Source organism: Pongo pygmaeus, chromosome 11 (genome assembly GCF_028885625.2).
Source record: "Pongo pygmaeus isolate AG05252 chromosome 11, NHGRI_mPonPyg2-v2.0_pri, whole genome shotgun sequence".
NCBI lineage: Eukaryota > Metazoa > Chordata > Mammalia > Primates > Hominidae > Pongo > Pongo pygmaeus.
Genome location: NC_072384.2, coordinates 64,684,616 through 64,703,401, shown reverse-complemented (window position 1 = coordinate 64,703,401; position 18,786 = coordinate 64,684,616). Strand labels below are relative to the sequence as shown.

The 18,786-nt window shown below is 34.3% G+C and overlaps 1 protein-coding gene across 8 annotated transcripts in view; it reads left to right on the top strand.

Annotated features, from left to right (window-relative positions):
- The window catches only part of SCN3A (sodium voltage-gated channel alpha subunit 3), a 115,230-nt gene that overhangs the window by 50,109 nt on the left and 46,335 nt on the right, over positions 1-18,786 (top strand). For 5 of the 8 annotated variants that reach the window (XM_063647595.1, XM_063647593.1, XM_063647592.1 and 2 more), the window contains 4 exons: positions 7,160-7,450; positions 13,157-13,504; positions 14,533-14,665; positions 16,024-16,262. In XM_063647595.1, the coding sequence (XP_063503665.1) occupies positions 7,160-7,450; positions 13,157-13,504; positions 14,533-14,665; positions 16,024-16,262 (1,011 nt within the window). The remainder of the gene's footprint in view (positions 1-7,159; positions 7,451-13,156; positions 13,505-14,532; positions 14,666-16,023; positions 16,263-18,786) is intronic. The other 3 variants (XM_063647596.1, XM_063647597.1, XM_063647594.1) reach the window with 2 other exon arrangements.

The following is an 18,786-nucleotide window of genomic DNA, read 5'->3' as shown; positions in this document are numbered from 1 at the left end:
AGAGGGGAATTTAATTTTTTATTTAATTTAGAAAAGATATAAACTGATATTTCCAATTATTAGTGATTCACCCCTAATTATGACATTTGAGATTTTGTTCTGAAGTTAATTGATTTTAAAGGTTGACAAGAGACTTTATATATACCTATGCTTAACAATTCTTCGGGATTTCTATAGCAAAAAAAAAAAAAAAAAAAAAAAAGTTTGCTATAGCCCACATCAGGATATCAGGAAGGTATCTAAAGTTCGATGCCAACTTGAGATTTTTATTAATATTAAAGGCTGTGTGAGCTAGGGGTATAATGAATGGGGCATTAATGTGTTGAGGAGAAGAGACAGAAACACAGTACTGTATTAAAAGACAGAAAAAAAAATCCATATACTGAAAGGTGAAGACTCTTGTGAAGATATACTAAAAATCTGATTCATGCCAGTTAGAATTATAATTTCTCAATATTTTTGCCAACATTTGGTATGGCCTGTCTTTTTAATTTTAGCCATTCTAATAAGTGTCTCTTCTGTTTTGATTTTCATTTTCCTAATTACTAATGATGAGCATCTTTTTCTGTTCTTATTTTCCATCTGTATAGCTTCTTTTGTGAAGCAGTTGTTCAAATCTTTAATCCCCTCCTATTTTTAGTTAGGTGTTTGATTTCATATTATTGAGTTTTGGGTGTTCTTTGACTTTTTGGGATATAAGTCCTTTATCACATATATGCTTCTCAAATACTTAAAGTGCAGTTTATCCAGAGTATTATTTCTTAGCTTTTTTGTTTAAATCATTCTTTTGGATCTAAGAAATTTTTGCCAAGTCAACACCACGAGTATTTTCTTCTAAATTTTCTTCTAAAGTTAGTTTTATGCTTTAAATTTAGGTCAATAACCCATTTTAAGTTAATTTTTGTATAACATATGAGTGATATGTCGAGATTCACTTTTTTAAAATATGAGTATCTAATTATTCCAACTGCATAAAAACAAAATATTAATTCTCCACTGCATTGCCTTTGAACTTTTGTCAATTAGTAGTTGTCCATAGGTGAGTGTGTCTATTTCTGAACTCTATTCTGTTCAGTTGGTTTATTTGTGATTTTCATACCAATACCACACTCTCTTAATTCCTGTACCTTTTATGATGAGTCTTGAAACAAGATAGTGTAGGTCCCCAACTTTTTGTTCTTTTTTTTTTTCAAAGCTGTTTTGGCTGTTTTATGTCCTTTGTAGTTCTGTATGAGTTTTTTTTAAATTTTTTATATATACTTTTTTTTATTATACTTTAAGTTCTAGGGTACATGTGCACAACGTGCAGGTTTGTTACATATGTATACATATGCCATGTTGGTGTGCTGCACCCATTCACTCATCATTTACATTAGGTATATTTCCTAATGCTATCCCTCCCCCCTTCCCCCAACCCCCAGTTAGAATGGCAATCATTAAAAAGTCAGGAAACAACAGGTGCTGGAGAGGATGTGGAGAAATAGGAAAACTTTTACACTGTTAGTGGGACTGTAAACTAGTTCAACCATTGTGGAAGACAGTGTGGCAATTCCTCAGGGATCTAGAACTAGAAATATCATTTGATCCAGCAATCCCATTACTGGGTATGTACCCAAAGGACTATAAATCATGCTGCTGTAAAGACACATGCACACGTATGTTTATTGCGACACTACTCACAATAGCAAAGACTCTGTATGAGTTTTAAACTCCATTTGTCAATTGCAATTTGAATGATTTCTATTGCTGTCTTCAAGTCAATTATCTTTTCTTTTGCACACTTAATCTGCCGCTAATTTCATCCACTGTATTTGTCATCTGAAACATTGTAGTTTTCATCTCTACAAGCTAGATCTGCGTCTTTTTTATATTTCATATATCCCTAATTAACATTGTGAACATACACAATACAGTTATAACAACTGTTTAAGTTCCCTGTCTGCTAATTTGAACATCTGTGTCAGTTCTTGGTCAGTTTTGATTAATTTTTCTCTTTATCATGGGTCATATATTCCTGCAGTTTTATATTTCTGACAATCTTCAGTTGAATTCCAGACACTGTCAATTTTACTTTTTTTAAGTGCTAGATATTTTTGTATTCCCATAAAAATTATTGATCTTTGTTTTGGGACATAGTTATGTCGTTTATACAGTTTGATCCTTTTGTATCTTTAAGCCTTTGAAAATTTGTTTGAAAATGGACCAGAATACCATTTATTCTAAGACTAATTATTCCTCACTAGTGAATCAAGACCCTTCCTAATACTCTACCCAATGCGCATTTAAAACGAAGTGTTTGCCAGTGTAGGAACAGACACTGTTCTGGCACAGTGTGATTGCTGGGTGGTGTTCTCTCTAATCCTCGGCCTCAGGTAGTTTTCTAAGACACACGCTCAGTGAATAATCTTCTCAGTACTCAAGGGGAACCTGAGACGATCCCTAGAGTTTTCTCTCTGCTCAACTCTCTCCTCTGTGGTACTCTGTTCTGTGAACTGTACAACCACCCTGATTTTCCTAGACTCAGCTTCATCTCGTCCATTCATGTGGTCTGCAGAGATACTTCCTCTCTACATCATAGTCTGGAAGTTCCAGGCCATAGGCTAAGAAAAGCATAGAGCTGACTTGCTTGCTTTTCCATTATCCAATATCTTAAAACATCCTGATCTGATGTCCAGTGCCTTCAAAACCACTGTAACATGTATTTTGTCTGTTTTATTGGTTGCTTCAGGAGAGAGCAAATCTGATCTCTGTTACTCAAGTTTGGCCAGAAGCAGAAATCCAAATAATATTTTTATGCACTGACTTTTTTGAGGATTTTTTTCAGATGAATGGCTCCACATATTTGAAGTATTCTTTGGATGACAGTATATAGTAGAAATTGGTATATTCAAAATTTAAGTTTTTAACAATTCTGAGTTACTTTGAAGATGCGCAACAAATAGCATTAAGTCCTTTCTCAAGGTATTTTTTGGTGAAATGGAGATACAGCAATGAGTTGTTTCGCGAATTATTGAGCTCAACCATAGACTTAGCTTTTGCTGAACATGCTGGCTTGACCACTTTCGTCTTACCATTGGATACAGAGTAGTAATGTGGATATACCTTATTGATTTTATACAGAAAACTCTAAACAAATTTGGTGAAACTTGAAAATATTTTAAAATATACCTCATGCTTGCCAGAAAGTTCTACATTTGAATTATTTAAGAGTTTTATTCTATATCACTATAAATAAAACACATTTATAATATAATAAAATAGCTATTTACAAGGCAAAGAATTTATTTCAAGGTTTTAAATAAGTGTTACAAGAAATAATATTCATAAATTGCATATGATTGTATTTTAAAGCACTGGGTTTTTCTATTATCATTAATAAAAGCAGACAAATTAATGTGCTTGAAAATGCTACACAGATAATACGGTACAGAAATGAGTTTATTCTAAAATGCAGCCATTTTAGGGTAAAATATGGCATCAATTAAAAAGAGTATAGTCTTTTTGAACTTAGAAATAAACATGCATTATGTCTAGTAGAAGTTTAAAGAACCTACGATTATGATGAGTTTGGCTAAAAAACATCAGTTCTATTAACTTAGTAGTCAGTTACTGAATCTTAGTGACCAAATCATCACGACTTGATTCAGCTTTAGCTTCATACATATAAAATTTAAATTTATCCAAGGTAAAGTATAATACTGATCGGAGTAGCAGAGTGCCAAATCCATTTTAGTTCCTTATTGACAACACAGGTAATGATGACTAGTAAATTATCAATGTTGAAGCCAGGAGGAAGTGGAGGCAAAGAGAGAATTAGTGCACCTATAAGCATTTATGCTGCAGTGTAGCTTAAGTCTCCCTAACCACCTATGACTCTTCAAAAGTTACTATCTAGCCAATGACTTCATGAAGGCTAGCATCACTTCCATCTTTGTTTATTATTGGTTGAGGGGCCACCTAGGTCTAGTCATTGTGTAGGCATGAGAAAATAATGTGGAGAAACACAAACCCTGCAAAGAAATCAGTGTTTTGTCCTAGATCATTCTAATTGTGTTTGACATTTAAATTGTGATATTTAAGTGCCTAATGTTGCCCAGCTTAGTATATCCCATAGCAGTCTATATTGCTCTGATAGGAAAAAATTTGGGAATAAGCTCTAGAAAAAAATTTGAAATAGTAGCTCTTAAGAAATCTAATATAATTGGGGTAGAACAGAAATAGGTATAATGTCTTGTAGCTTTGAATGGGATTTTAACTGGATTATATATGTAAAATGAACGAAGTATTAGTTATGTGGTTATATTTTTACGGACACAGATTCAGTGAGTTACAGAGCCTACTTTGAATCACACAAAAATGTATAAGAAAATGTAATTTCCTGAGTAAATATAAAGTGAAATTTCTTATTTGTTAAAAGAGGAATTCAGCAAGTTGGCTGTGAAAGTAACACAGTTATTCTCATACACAGGGCATTGGTAGTGTCACAGAGTTGGGTATAAACAGGTACACAGACATGAGAGATGACAGGAAACATCTGCCTTTGAGGGATTTGGCAAATCACTGGAAGTGGAACAAATGACAGATTTGAGTTGATGAGTGACACAGAAAATGTGTCTGAGGTTACCTTTGTTGCCTTAGAAATCTGTTTTGGTTTTGAGTTATTTGAAATGTTACCCAGAATAGGTTGGGAAATAATGTCCTATGCAAAACAAAGTTTGTAGCCGGGTTGGGTGGCTCGCGCCTGTAATCCCAGTACTTCGGGAGGCTGAGGTGGGTGGGTCACTTGAGGCCAGGAGTTTGAGATCAGCCTGGCCAACATGGTGAAACCCTGTCTCTACTAAAAATACAAAAATTAGCCAGGTGTGGTGGCTCATGCCTGTAATTCTAGCTACTCAGGAGGCTGAGGCAGGAGAATCGCTTGAACCCAGGGGGTGGAGGTTGCAGCGAGCCGAGATCGTGCCATCGCACTCCAGCCAGGGCGACAGAGTGAGACCCCATCTAAAAAAAAAAAAAAGTTTGGAAGTGATTTAAATGGACATAAGTTTTAGGATTATGGTGAGGGACTATTACCACCACTTCCTTTGTTTGCAGGGACAAACAAGTCAATAAATGATTAACACTGTGTGTTGTCTGTTTGTGTCTATATAAAATAGAAAAGAGAATTAAGGACTTTATTTGGATAAGAAAGGATATATATATATTCGCTGTTTCAACAAATGGTGTGTATTATGTATCTCATATGTATCCAGAACTCTGTAACTATATTTAACTTGCTACAGATAAGTGACTCATTTATTCACTTTATTTTGCATATATAGTCAGAGTTATAAAATGTACTTAATATTTCTCATTTTACATCATGAATTATATTAAAAGTGATATTGATGATCAATAATTCCATTAAAAACCTGGCTATATGACTATATAAAATTTTATAAATATCTAAATTCTGAATTACTGTTTTATTTAAACGCTGGGTATTGTCTTATACCAAGTCTTAGATTTGAGCTTCCATTATGAATATAGTGCTTAATACAAATAAATATCTGTTACATTTTATGTGTTGCTTGGTCAAACACATAAATTTAAAATCATATTTAGCACTAAGTTTCCCTCCCTGAGATCACTGTAATCCTAGAGAATTTGCAACATAGTAATTATAGATTTAAAATCTTTTTTAAATTTTTAAACATGAAGTTTAAAAATGAAAACTACTTAGGAGAGTTTGCTTCTTCTCAAGAAAGATGAAACATAAAGCACAAAGTGTTGTCAAAGCATTATAAATAGGTTTTATCTCCATTTCTTCCTAAAATATGTTGCTATATAGACTGTTATGACAGTCTTTTATGATGTCTTGAAAAGTCAAGTCTTCTATGATGTCTTGAAAAGTCAACTTGCTATCTGTAGCAAGTTAAATATAAGTTCTATAAAGTTCTTCAGAAGCATCAAAGTCAAGGTTAAGTATGTCTTGTTCTTCCCCCACCCCCACCCCAGTGTCTGAGACAATTGATAGCAAAGTACATTTTTAAATCTTTATTCATCAATTATTTACTGAGCCTTATTTATGTCAGGTGACATACTAGTCACTGAGCATACAATGATACAATTTCTATCTAGCTTACAGTTAACGGGGAAGATAAACAATATAGTAGATAAGTTAGATTTGTTTGTATTTAGTGATGACATATGTAAAAAGTTTAACTGATATTGTCATAATTAAATTATTTTCACTTCTGTGGTTACATTTACAAATAGTAATATACTTAATGAGAACTCAGCTTTGATGCACACCATATTGTTTCATATCCTCTGTATGTCATTGTTAGATCATTTCCAGTTTAAAAATACTGTTTGCCATGTTTCACCTCAGAGCTGTGTTTCATTTGTAGGTACAGAAATTCAAAGTGCTTAAGAATATTTAGTGCTGCAATATAGAAAGAAAATATTTGAAGCAGTTCTCATAATCCTTCGAATGAATTTATGTATTGCTATGTTAATCATGTGTTATTTATAATATTAAATAATTTAAGAACATTTAAAATTTTTAAAGTGATATGTAATAAATTCTCTGGGAGTAACATGACCACAGAGATGTGAACTACAGTCCTAAATGTAATTCAAAGGAAAGAAGAGGATAAACTATCTAATACATTTCCCTGCTTCCATCTGGAAGTAAAATAGTAGACCCTTGAAATGTTTTACGTTCACAAAAGAGAAAAGAAACAGTCTTTTGTACTGGATTTAGAGGGGAAAAAATACAACTCAGTTGCTCAGAAGTGCACACAGGAGGAAACGTTTTACAGACGGAATCAGAATGGAAGTTAGATGAGCAACCACCACTAAGAAAACATTTGCTTTTTAAAGTATAGAAGACACTTTGAAGAGAACAGTTGTCCCCCCCCCCCAAAAAAAAGACAATCCAGAAAATAGACAAAACCAGATTTTTCTTGCTTTAATGCATACACTAGCATATTGCTTTATGTGATTTAAAATGTAAGGGTCGTTGTTAAGTAAACTGTTGTGGTGAGACAAAATAAAAGGACTAGAAGATAGACTTTTCACTTGTAGTTAATGAGTCTTAAATGGCAATATTTTAACCATACTCAACTGTTTTCAAAGCTCTGTGTTCTAAATAGTGCCTGGCTTTGTTTTACGACAGGCAGTTGCGGCAGCATCAGCTGCTTCAAGAGATTTCAGTGGAATAGGTGGGTTAGGAGAGTTGTTGGAAAGTTCTTCAGAAGCATCAAAGTTGAGTTCCAAAAGTGCTAAAGAATGGAGGAACCGAAGGAAGAAAAGAAGACAGAGAGAGCACCTTGAAGGAAACAGCAAAGGAGAGAGAGACAGCTTTCCCAAATCCGAATCTGAAGACAGTGTCAAAAGAAGCAGCTTCCTTTTCTCCATGGATGGAAACAGACTTACCAGTGATAAAAAGTTCTGCTCCCCTCATCAGGTATGATTTCCTACTAAGTGCTCTGTTTCTTTGTCATTGCTATTGCTTTTTAGTTTTTGTATTTTGTTTTGGTACACTTTTGTACTATCTGACTTCAGTAAGGGACAGGGAACTAACATTTAATATAGTTGTTTAAATTCTTATAATAGATTGTCTTCAAAGGGATTTTTATTAAACCATCAATAAAATGTTCACCATTTTGAGACTGATATATATATATATATACAGATAGATATATTGATATAATATATAGATATAAATAATATATATTGATATAACTTATATATATCAACCTGTATATATATGTGTGTATATATGTGTCTATACACACACACACACACATATATATATGTAAAACCTACACTAGCAGACTTTCCAATGAGAGTTTTGGAATCTCTTGTTTACATTTTCCATTTTGAGACCCCAGATAAACTTATTTTCTTTGAGAATGGGTTTCTGCCTTTGTTATCCAAAGTTGTGATTGTAACATACATAGAAATTTTGAAAAGAAGTGTTCTTTGGGTTTGTCTTTATCCTTTGATATGAGAACTGGACTATGGTGAGTCTCCATTTTGCTTGTATAGGGTCATGCCGTGATACATTAGAATGAAATTATGACCTAAATGTTCTTGAAGAGAACAGCATCAAAGGCAGTCTATTTTTGCTCTGATTTTGTGCCAACTACCTGGTTCTTCAGCATAGTTTTAAGTAAAAGAGTAAAAATTAGTTTCAATCATTTGATGTTTAGTAAGTTTTATGGATTAGTAAGTTAATGCATTGTTTACATATATCTGATGTAAAGAATAATTAGTTACAAAATCTGTGATAAGTACAATTATGGCTTTGAACACTATTTGGCACCATTAGAATTTCATGTGCTATGAATTGCAAATGCTTCTAATCATAAAAATCTTGAGTCAGATTTATACCCTAAAAATAATGCTTCGAGAGATAATATATAAGATTAATTTAATCAAAAACTTCAAATCAACCAAGGGGTATGATATATTTTTCATAAAGAAAGAAACTTCTAAAAAAAAACAGAAGTAATAAACACAAAATTCAACATATTATTTACTTTTGGTTGGGAGAAAGGTAATATGCATGTTCTCAGTGAATGTTTTATAATCTATCTTTAATATGTAAGCAAATATTTTTAAAGAAAAAAGTAGACTATATTAATAACTTAAAACTTGTATTCTCATATTAGAACAAAATGGACATGAATACACAAAGAGTTTTAACATAAAGCCATTTTTCTGCAGATAACATCAATATCAAGAAATTCAACTATTACTATCTTGTGTAATACAAATATAAAATATATTATCAAATCAGTATAACACATTTGGAATTAACTTGAAGCTCTGGAGGGCAACTTGGTTTCTCAGATCCGATTTTTTTTTCTTAAACAGTCACCCTTGATATTTTGGAATTCTTAAAACTATTAGGAGTTATTAGAATTAAGAGTATATGAGACTATAGCATAATGATGCTACAGTGAACACAAACTTTTGTGTTCATATCTCAACTCTGAACTAGTTCTGTGACCTTGGTCAAGTCACTTGTACTTTGTAAAATTTCTGTAAAATAAAGTAAGAATACCTACGTTAAAGAGTTTTAGGGGACTAAGCAATATACAGAAAATCTGTGCGACAAAGAGTAAGTCTCTTATTAAGTTAAAATCGGTGAATGAATTTCAAATGAGGGAAAGCAAACTTCTGAGGAGTTTCAATTACTCACAAATGTATATACATAATTTGATAGCAGTATTAGTTCCTTTATTGTTTCATCATTTTGCTCAAATAAAGTTTGTAGATTAGTTCATTCAGTCCAATCAACAAATATTTATTGATCACCAACTATGTAGCAAGCATAGTTCAAGATGCTGAAAATACCTCAAAGAATAAAAAAGACTCAATTCACTGACCTCATGGAAATTTTTTCCAAAGAAGTCGGACAATGAACAAAATAAATAAGTTATAGACTGTGTTAGAAGGTAACAAATGTTAAGGGGAAAAAAAAGTAAGCGGGAAAAGAGGAACAGGAGCCGTAATTGGAGGTAAAATTTTAAATAGGGTGGTTTACAATGACCTCACTATTAAGACATTTTGGGAAAGATTTGGAGGACGCAAAGAAAGAGGCTCTCTTAAGGAACAGCATTCTAAGCTGATGAAAGAGGAAGTGCAAAACCCTGACATGGTAGCATGCCTGGAGTGCTTAAGGAGCAACTGGTAGACTTGGTTTGCTGGAGCTGAGTGAACCACAGACAGGCAAGATCAGAGAGGTTAGCTGATGGCCAGTGTTTTAATACTAAAAACAGAATCAGTACATACATATGGTAGATGTCGTTCATTCTATATTTGTAAACAGACAGAAGATAGATGGATAGATAGATAATTTCAAAAGTGAAAGAAATAATCTATTAGTTTTAAATTTGCATATCCCAGTAAAGACAGACTAAGAGCATTAACACAACTAACAAGCAGAAATATACCATAAATGGTTTACAGTTTCTGCTTCTGTAAAAAGAAAAGGGATCTGGTAGAAAGAGAATCAGTGAAGGTGGTGGGGACAGGAAGCATAAGATAGACAGTAAATACTGTTCAATCAAATGTATCTTCTGAAAATGTCAAAGCAGAGAGGCCATAAATTGTGGGTGCCCTGCCTTCTATTCACATAAATTACAAATGTTATTTTATGTTTATTACATTATTTTTAAACAGATAATATATGTTAGTTGTACAAAATAAAGAAATACTTAAAAGTATAAAATGAAACCTCAAAATGCTAAGTACTTCCGACAAATATTCACTTTCCTTGTTCCCACTAGAACATCTTAAAATTCCCAGCATCTTTTTCCATCTTGACTTTTCCCAACCCACTTTGAATCCAAACCCTACATGCATGATTGTGTCTTACAGACCTAATTTCTTCTATTTTGCCTTTTGTTACTGAAAATTAAGAAAGAGTCTACATTTATCTTCTGGGAACAAGATGAGAAAGATACCTGGGAAATATGTTTTGACATGCCTGAGGCAAAGAAAGATGGCCTTTCACTCCTTAAAACATTAAAGCTGGTTTTCCCTAGAGAAAGTGTGGCCGCAGCTGTGGGTATTCCCTCCACTCTGCTGCATCTTCTAGTGTGTTATTTTTGGTTTATTTTCTCTGAATGCTATTTCTGTTATCTTCTTTTTCCGTCTCTGTTGCCTTGAAAGCTGCGCTCACACCCATTATTATACATTCCAAAGAGTGAATAGAAATTTCAAATAAACTCAGAGATCTGGAACGCCTTTGAAAATACCTGACATAAAAATATCCAAATTAAAGGCATGTCCCAGATACATAGTGGATGTACACGCGTACCACATACTCCCAACCAATACTGTGTAGACCAATTTTCAGTTTCCAGAGACAGTTTCAGAACATAGGTGTATTGAGGTGATTATACTCAGTCATCCTAGGGATTAATGTAAGACCAAGTTAGTATTTCTCTGAGTGTAGGATGAGGTCCACCCTGTGTTAGAGTCACCTGGAATGTGTCAGGAAAATTCAGATTCCAGAGTCCTATCTGCTACTTCCTGAATCCATATTCCAAAATCTGGGACCTAAAAATATATATTTTTAACTCTCAGAGTGATTCACATACATTCAAATGTTTCAAAACACTATTTCTTGGCTGAGCATGGTGGCTCATGCCTGTAATCTCAGGGCTTTGGGAGGCCAGGGCGGGCAGATCACCTGAGGTTGGGAGTTCGAGGACAGCTTGACCATCATGGTGAAACTCTGTCTCTATTAAAAATGCAAAAATTATCCAGGTGTGGTGGTAGGCACCTCTAGTCCCAGCAACTCAGGAGGGTAAGGCAGGAGAATAGCTTGAACTCAGGAGGTGGAGATTTCAGTGAGCCGAGATTGTACCGCTGCACTCCAGCCTGGGCGACAGAGCGAGACTCTGCCTCAAAACAACAACAACAACAACAACAAAAACACGAGTTCTAGATATAACCGTTATTATATTGATCATTTAAATGGAGTCTGAGGAAATTAAAAACATTAGCATTCTTTATTAATGGGGGGATGAATTAATGTCTTCTCATTATCTAATCTCTTGATCACTTTGCTGTAAAATCACTCGACTGTCTGCCCTTCGGTAGACAAACCTGCTACAGGAATTGAGTGTCACATAGACACAGCCTCCGATGGACAAGCTGGACAGCCAATAGTTCCTGTGGAGAGTCTAACCAAATCCAAAGGAACAGAGCACTTCTTAATGAATAATATCCTTCCAGAATATCACTGAGACAGAGGACAACAAAGATTATTCTGGTGCTTTGCAGTCTGGGAAAAGCCATAAAAATAAAGCTAAAAATGGGGCCTAAGAAAATAAGCATGACCTAATTAGGCAGAAGAACCAAGAATAAATTTGACAGTCTGCCTTTTTCTGTTTTTTCCACTAAAATCATTTTATTTGGTTTTACACTAAAGCTTAGAAGAAAGAGAAGATCCAGGAATGTTTGCTGCTGACATATGTATATGTATATGTATGTATGTATATTACCCTGGGTGTGAGGAGAAGTAGGAAAGGGAATGAGAGAGCAAGGAGGAATGCCATTGTTCGTGATAAGGGGAGAAAACAAATATTCTGCAGACTGAATAGAGATGTTTTTGAAAACTATCTGCAAGACTAGAATACACACAGAATTATTTGGGGTTGCTAGTTTAAAATCCTTTCAAAATGTGAAAGAAGGAACTTCAAGCTAAATCCTCATTTTCTGGTACTAGGAAATAGTTTGCTTAATTTATTTGGGAATAGCTGTAATGAAAAAGATTTTGAATTGTCTCTTTAATATAATTAAAATAAAACGGAAGTATATGTTGTTTTTTACACCACCAGCTGGTGAAGTCATGTTATATGTCTTGCTTTTATAAGCCAGTGTTATATTTTACACAAGAAGAGTAATTTATGTAGCAGTTTAGGTATCCTCTCTGTTGTGTTTGCTGTGACATACAGTCTCTCAAATAAGGTGAATCATTGGTTGCCATTTGGGAAACTGTTAGCAAATTTGGAAGACAACATCGTAGGTAAGTTTTGTGACTTCTATTCTCATGTAGGTAGAGACAAACAGTTTCAGAGAAAGAGTAAACTACTTTTCTTTCAGAATTCAAAAGAAGAGAATGGAAAAATAGTAGTTTTTTAAAAATAATTATCCTGAAGTGAAATATTGGCTACAATGCAACATTTGAAACAAATATTTTAAATTTGAGCTAACATTCTCACTTGAGCCAAAACTTATTCTCCAGGTTGCATTCCCTTCAGATTATAGCATTAAGAAGTAGGAGCTACTTACTATTTGTTTAACCACCACTCCCATCAAAAGAAATCATTTATCCTTTTCAGCATCTGGTCCCTAACCTATAGCATTATGATAACCCAATCCACCTCAAGTGAAGACTAAATGAAGTGGTTGTATACTTAGTAAATTGCAAATCAGTATTGTTAGTCAGAAAAACACTCTTTGCACTTAAATTTGCTTTAATAAAAATATCAAAATATACGTGTCCTCTATAAATTTGATTATCCATGTTTAAGAGCAAGAGTATACTAACTGCAAAGAAAATAGATCCTTTAATATTAATACTTTTATTAAATAATTGTGTTCTCCCCCCACCCCCATCCCATTCCTTTCCTTTTTGCTTTCTCCGCAGTCTCTGTTGAGTATCCGTGGCTCCCTGTTTTCCCCAAGACGCAATAGCAAAACAAGCATTTTCAGTTTCAGAGGTCGGGCAAAGGATGTTGGATCTGAAAATGACTTTGCTGATGATGAACACAGCACATTTGAAGACAGCGAAAGCAGGAGAGACTCACTGTTTGTGCCACACAGACATGGAGAGCGACGCAACAGTAACGTTAGTCAGGCCAGTATGTCATCCAGGATGGTGCCAGGGCTTCCAGCAAATGGGAAGATGCACAGCACTGTGGATTGCAATGGTGTGGTTTCCTTGGTGGGTGGACCTTCAGCTCTAACGTCACCTACTGGACAACTTCCCCCAGAGGTGATAATAGATGACCTAGCTGCTACTGACATTATTCACCAATTTGAAATAATCAAAGCCTGGACAGTTTAGGCTGTTATACCGTCCTGCTTCCTCAAAATGAAAGTTGGTAAAAATAATACATGATTAATCAAAGGGAAAACAATAGAATATTGAGAATCAATTGAATTGTACGGGACCATTAGCTTTTGTTGTATGGGAATTAATTGTAAGGGACCATGGCTTTAGGTTAAAAGGGCCCAGTTTTTAGAGTCTGCTATGAAATACATATCTGCAAATTTGGTGGACCTACCGAGACAAATAATGGACATTTTCACCATCAAATCTATAAGATGTATATTCACCAAGAATTGTATAATTATCTATTCATATTCTGGAAAATTCATATTTTTTAAATATTATAACCAATTTGTTGATAATGGGCAATTTCATACAACTGTCAATATTTACAGTGCTATTTTAAAATGACTCTAAAATGTGTTGTTTTTTAACAGGATAAGATATAGAAATAATTAAAGAAATTTCAGGAAAGCACACACATTTCATCGTACATCTGTGTTTGTGCATGGAAAAAATTGGCCCACATATGTCAATATTGTCAATATAGCCTCAAAGAAAATAATTCAGCCTTGAGACTATATAATCATAATATTTATTGGGGGGGAGATTGATCTGATTATTAATCATTGATAGAAGATAAAAATAATTTTCACCTGAATGAAATAAAATAATAAATGACTTTAGCATGTTTACAACAAATTTCCTCAAAAATTGTGACAGGTTAATTAAAATATTTCTGTAATATAATTGTGTTATACAACTGCATCCCGCTGGTGAATTCCTCTTAAAGACCTGTGATAACTTTTTTTTTTTTAACTGTTTATAACTTAGCAATAATTCAATATTTTATTCCTTGAAAATTCTTACCTGGAAAAATTGCATGTAGCATGATTTGCCAAAGAAATGCTATGTGGTGTTGTATTACTTATTGGGAAGAGTGGTTTGAGCCATCAGTATTTGGTTTGCAGGGCACCACCACTGAAACGGAAGTCAGAAAGAGAAGGTTAAGTTCTTACCAGATTTCAATGGAGATGCTGGAGGATTCCTCTGGAAGGCAAAGAGCCATGAGCATAGCCAGCATTCTGACCAACACAATGGAAGGTAAGAAGCAGGTCATGGAACAGCCAACTTTCTGTGATTATGTGCTTTGTGAACTATTCCTTCTTTTCATAGAGTTACTGAAATCTGTTACCCAGATCAAAACTATATATTAGACCTAAGAATGTGATATATGGAGTATATTATCACATTGATTACAAAAACTAATATTGGCCTTATTTCTTTTTGACTTGAGTCCTTACCTTGCTTGCAGAGTGATATTTCAACACTTGATATTATATCAGTGAGGATTTATTCTTATGTTATGTTACTCATATGCAAATAGAGTAAACTCTTCCCCCTTTCTAAGTCTTGGTATATAGAAGCATAAGGACACATTTCTTTCAGGCTTTAGTCTGTTCTTCAGGCATGGAAGTGTTGATAGGGTTGTGGGAGCACTTGAATGAGTTGGACAAATCAAAACCTGTCCTCCACTCCAAGAGAGATCCTACAAAAGGGTCTCTCTTCCATCTTCTACATACACAGCAACAATTACATTCCTCCAAAGGACCACAGAAAGAAATGTTTGTTGATTTTGACACAGAGGAATGGGCAGCAACTATTTGTACACTAAACTTGTTCATACATCACACAGCCCTCACTCCTTGAAGTCTGGAGAGAGAATATATTAGTACTGCCCTTTTTAGATCAATTATATGTCAATTCTAACATATGTTCTTTAGAAAACTTTAATTACATTTTATATCATGTCTTCTTGGTGTATTAGATATACAGTCACATAATAATTATTTTGTAACAGGCCTCATCCATTAAAATTTCAAGCAATATTTTAAATACATGATGCTAAAATTCTAAAAGATATATACAAACCACAAAAGTAGATTTGAGTCTGAATTTATACTAAAAAGAAGGGCATACTACATTCTCACTGTGTGCAAGATTAATGTTGATATGAAAACTATGAGAGGAGAGAATAGTTCATAAATGTTATCACACACATAAGGGATCACAACTTTAGGCAATGTTTTTAGAAAGGTACTTTCAGAAGAAACAATAATTATTTAAAATTTTCATAGTTGTGTAATGCTTATTTAAAATTCTGTTTTGACAAAGAGAATACAGCAATTTAATCAATCATAACCTTGTCATTTTAAAAGCAAAATATTAAATTCAAAGTGCTTATTTTCTGTATTCAAAAGAGAAAAAAGTCGATCTATATGACATTTTAATTAACATTTTCTGAAAATATTTAATGGGATTGTCTTCTCAAGTTTCTTAAGTAATATGAACTTCTATTTTCAAATATAAGCATCAATTTTGTTAAATAATGTAAAATCTACTAGCAATAATAACTCATTTTTGTTGTTATTTACTACTCTTCCTTGTTATTATCCCTCCAGAACTTGAAGAATCTAGACAGAAATGTCCGCCATGCTGGTATAGATTTGCCAATGTGTTCTTGATCTGGGACTGCTGTGATGCATGGTTAAAAGTAAAACATCTTGTGAATTTAATTGTTATGGATCCATTTGTTGATCTTGCCATCACTATTTGCATTGTCTTAAATACCCTCTTTATGGCCATGGAGCACTACCCCATGACTGAGCAATTCAGTAGTGTGTTGACTGTAGGAAACCTGGTAAGTACACTTGAAGTTTACTTATTTACTTTGGTAGAGGTGGGAGAGATAGACCAAAGGGAAAGATCTATTTGTGCTGTGTTGAACCCAAAAATTATATCCTCTTTCCTCATAGAAAGAAATATCTAAGGAATATTACAGGGAATCTCAGAGATACAGCCTAAAACTCAACTGGTATGAGCGCTGATTGTTTAAGCCAATGTCTGTGCTGATTGATCGTGGTGTCTTACCAGTTGTAAACGTCTCAAAATCTTTACAGTTGTTCTTGCTGGAAATGTGGGTCCAGATAAACCAGGAGATCTAATCCTGGCTCCACAAACATGTGGTTTTAACCCACACAGCCTCTAAAAAATCATGTCCATTGAAGGGATGACCCAAAGATTGATGTATATGAAAAAAAGAACATCATCGTTTCAAGTTAACTACCTAATAAAAAGCTTCAGTGATAATCATACAAGAAAACAAATAGCTGCTAAATTTGCATTTGTAATTTAGCCATACCTCTGGTTCAAATTACTGAGCATTCATTTGTGTCTGTGTGTGCTGATCAAAATGGGTGAACAAGTAAGAAAAGGGTTTACATATATTATTAATCAAGAGCTTTCTCTGTACTAAAGCAAACAAACTTGGGGCAAGGGGTAGTGGGAAAACTGGAATGGAGGGAAAAGGTAGACTAACAAACTAAGTAAAGGGCAGTATTGCAGTCTGACTTCAGGAACAGTTTTCATCAAGGGCTTAGATATGGCCCACAAGTTCACTGCATCATTTGTCTTTAGGTCCACAAATGTTCAGTAAGAGCTCACTGATTTTCCATCTTACAACCTCTACACTGAAAACCATGAATCTCTTTTTGAGTCTCATTCCAAAGACTCTCCTGATAGAACTTAGGCATAATTTGGGTCACATGCTCACCTCTGATTTAATCAGCCTTGGCAGAGGGTGGGATCATGCTGAAAACATGGCAGTCCTGAGGAATCATGCCTGAAGGAGCAATTGCCAACAGAAGGGGGAAGGGAAATGCTGGTGGACAATTGGATAATTGTGTGCCCTAATAAGTGACCTCAAATTATCTGCATTATTTGACTCAGTAGAACACTCACCATATTCTTGAGATTTTCTTCATCTTTGGCAAAGGCCGTGTCCCATTTTTCCGTTGCCTCTCTCAGTGTTTACATGTTAGTCACTCAATAAATAACCCACTGGTTGATACCTACCCAAAAAGGCTGCTTCAGGTAGCATGATTTTGCAAAACAGCACAGGCTTTGCAGTCGAGTGGAATTGAGTTTGGCCTTAGTTGCCTAGTGCTTACTAGAGATATGGCCTCTGGACAAGTCTGATAAACAATCTGAATCTTTGTTTTCTATTATTGAAATGAGCGTAATAATACCCTTCGTGCAGAGTTGTTGTGAAGGTCACATGAGGTAATGTGAAAGCACCTAGACTGTGCCTGGCATCTAGCATGTGCTCAATAAACAGTTTCCTTCCTCATATATATGCTATTAACCTTTTAGACCTTTCTTTGAAATAATGATGGAAAATATTTCTGGTGTAGTTCTTGTATTTTTCCCAGGATATTGGACAGTTAGGGAAGTTGAACAGGTGAAGGAAGATTTTGGAAATTTGCCAGACTGAAGCACGAAATATAGAATTCCAATGCTGAAGCAGTTGAGTATGGAAATACAGGATAAGAGAGGCTGGATTATAAGATGATTGAATGAAAAAGCACTAGACAGAAGCATCAAATCTAGGTCCTAGTCAAAGTGTTCATGGTAAATATCTGTGTGGTTTTGAAAAGTCACTTAGATCCTTGAGTCTATTTTCTCAACACACGTATAAACAATGAGTGTGTTGGACTAAATGACTTTTTATGTATGTCCCAGTTCTACAATTCTATGACTTTATGGGTAGTGACTGAAATAATGAGGTGGGAAAGTGGAATGAGAGACTGATGCCTGCTGGATTTTTTGTGATAGAACCATCTATAAGTTCAGGTTAGTGTTGAGGAAACAAAACTTGCCAAGATAGAGAGCATAAATTATAGGGAACAGACTTGAGTTATTTATTTCTATCCATAAAAATAGGAGAATATGTAAACTGACTGTCTCTGTTGGTTGATACCTCCTTACTATAATGATTAACATATCAATAATGCATTGCATAATTTACAAAGCATTTGTTCATAGAATATCTACCCATAGAATTTCCTACCCATAACAACCTTTATCATAAATATTTATACATACGAAAGTAATACATATATTTAATACATATGCAGAGAGACAGCATGTGAGAGAGAAAGAAAGAATTTCTATCATTGGTGCTTAGCTGATTTAGGACTATATTATAGATCATAGATGATTACACAGAATGTTTTGTGGAGAGCTTATAATTTGCTCATTAAAATAAATTTAGAATATCTACAGACTAGTTTATTACTGCTCAAATTATTGCATACTGCCTTATGTTCTACATGAGGACATTGAATTGTGGAATTTTCCATCTTAACTTAGATCAATATGCCCCA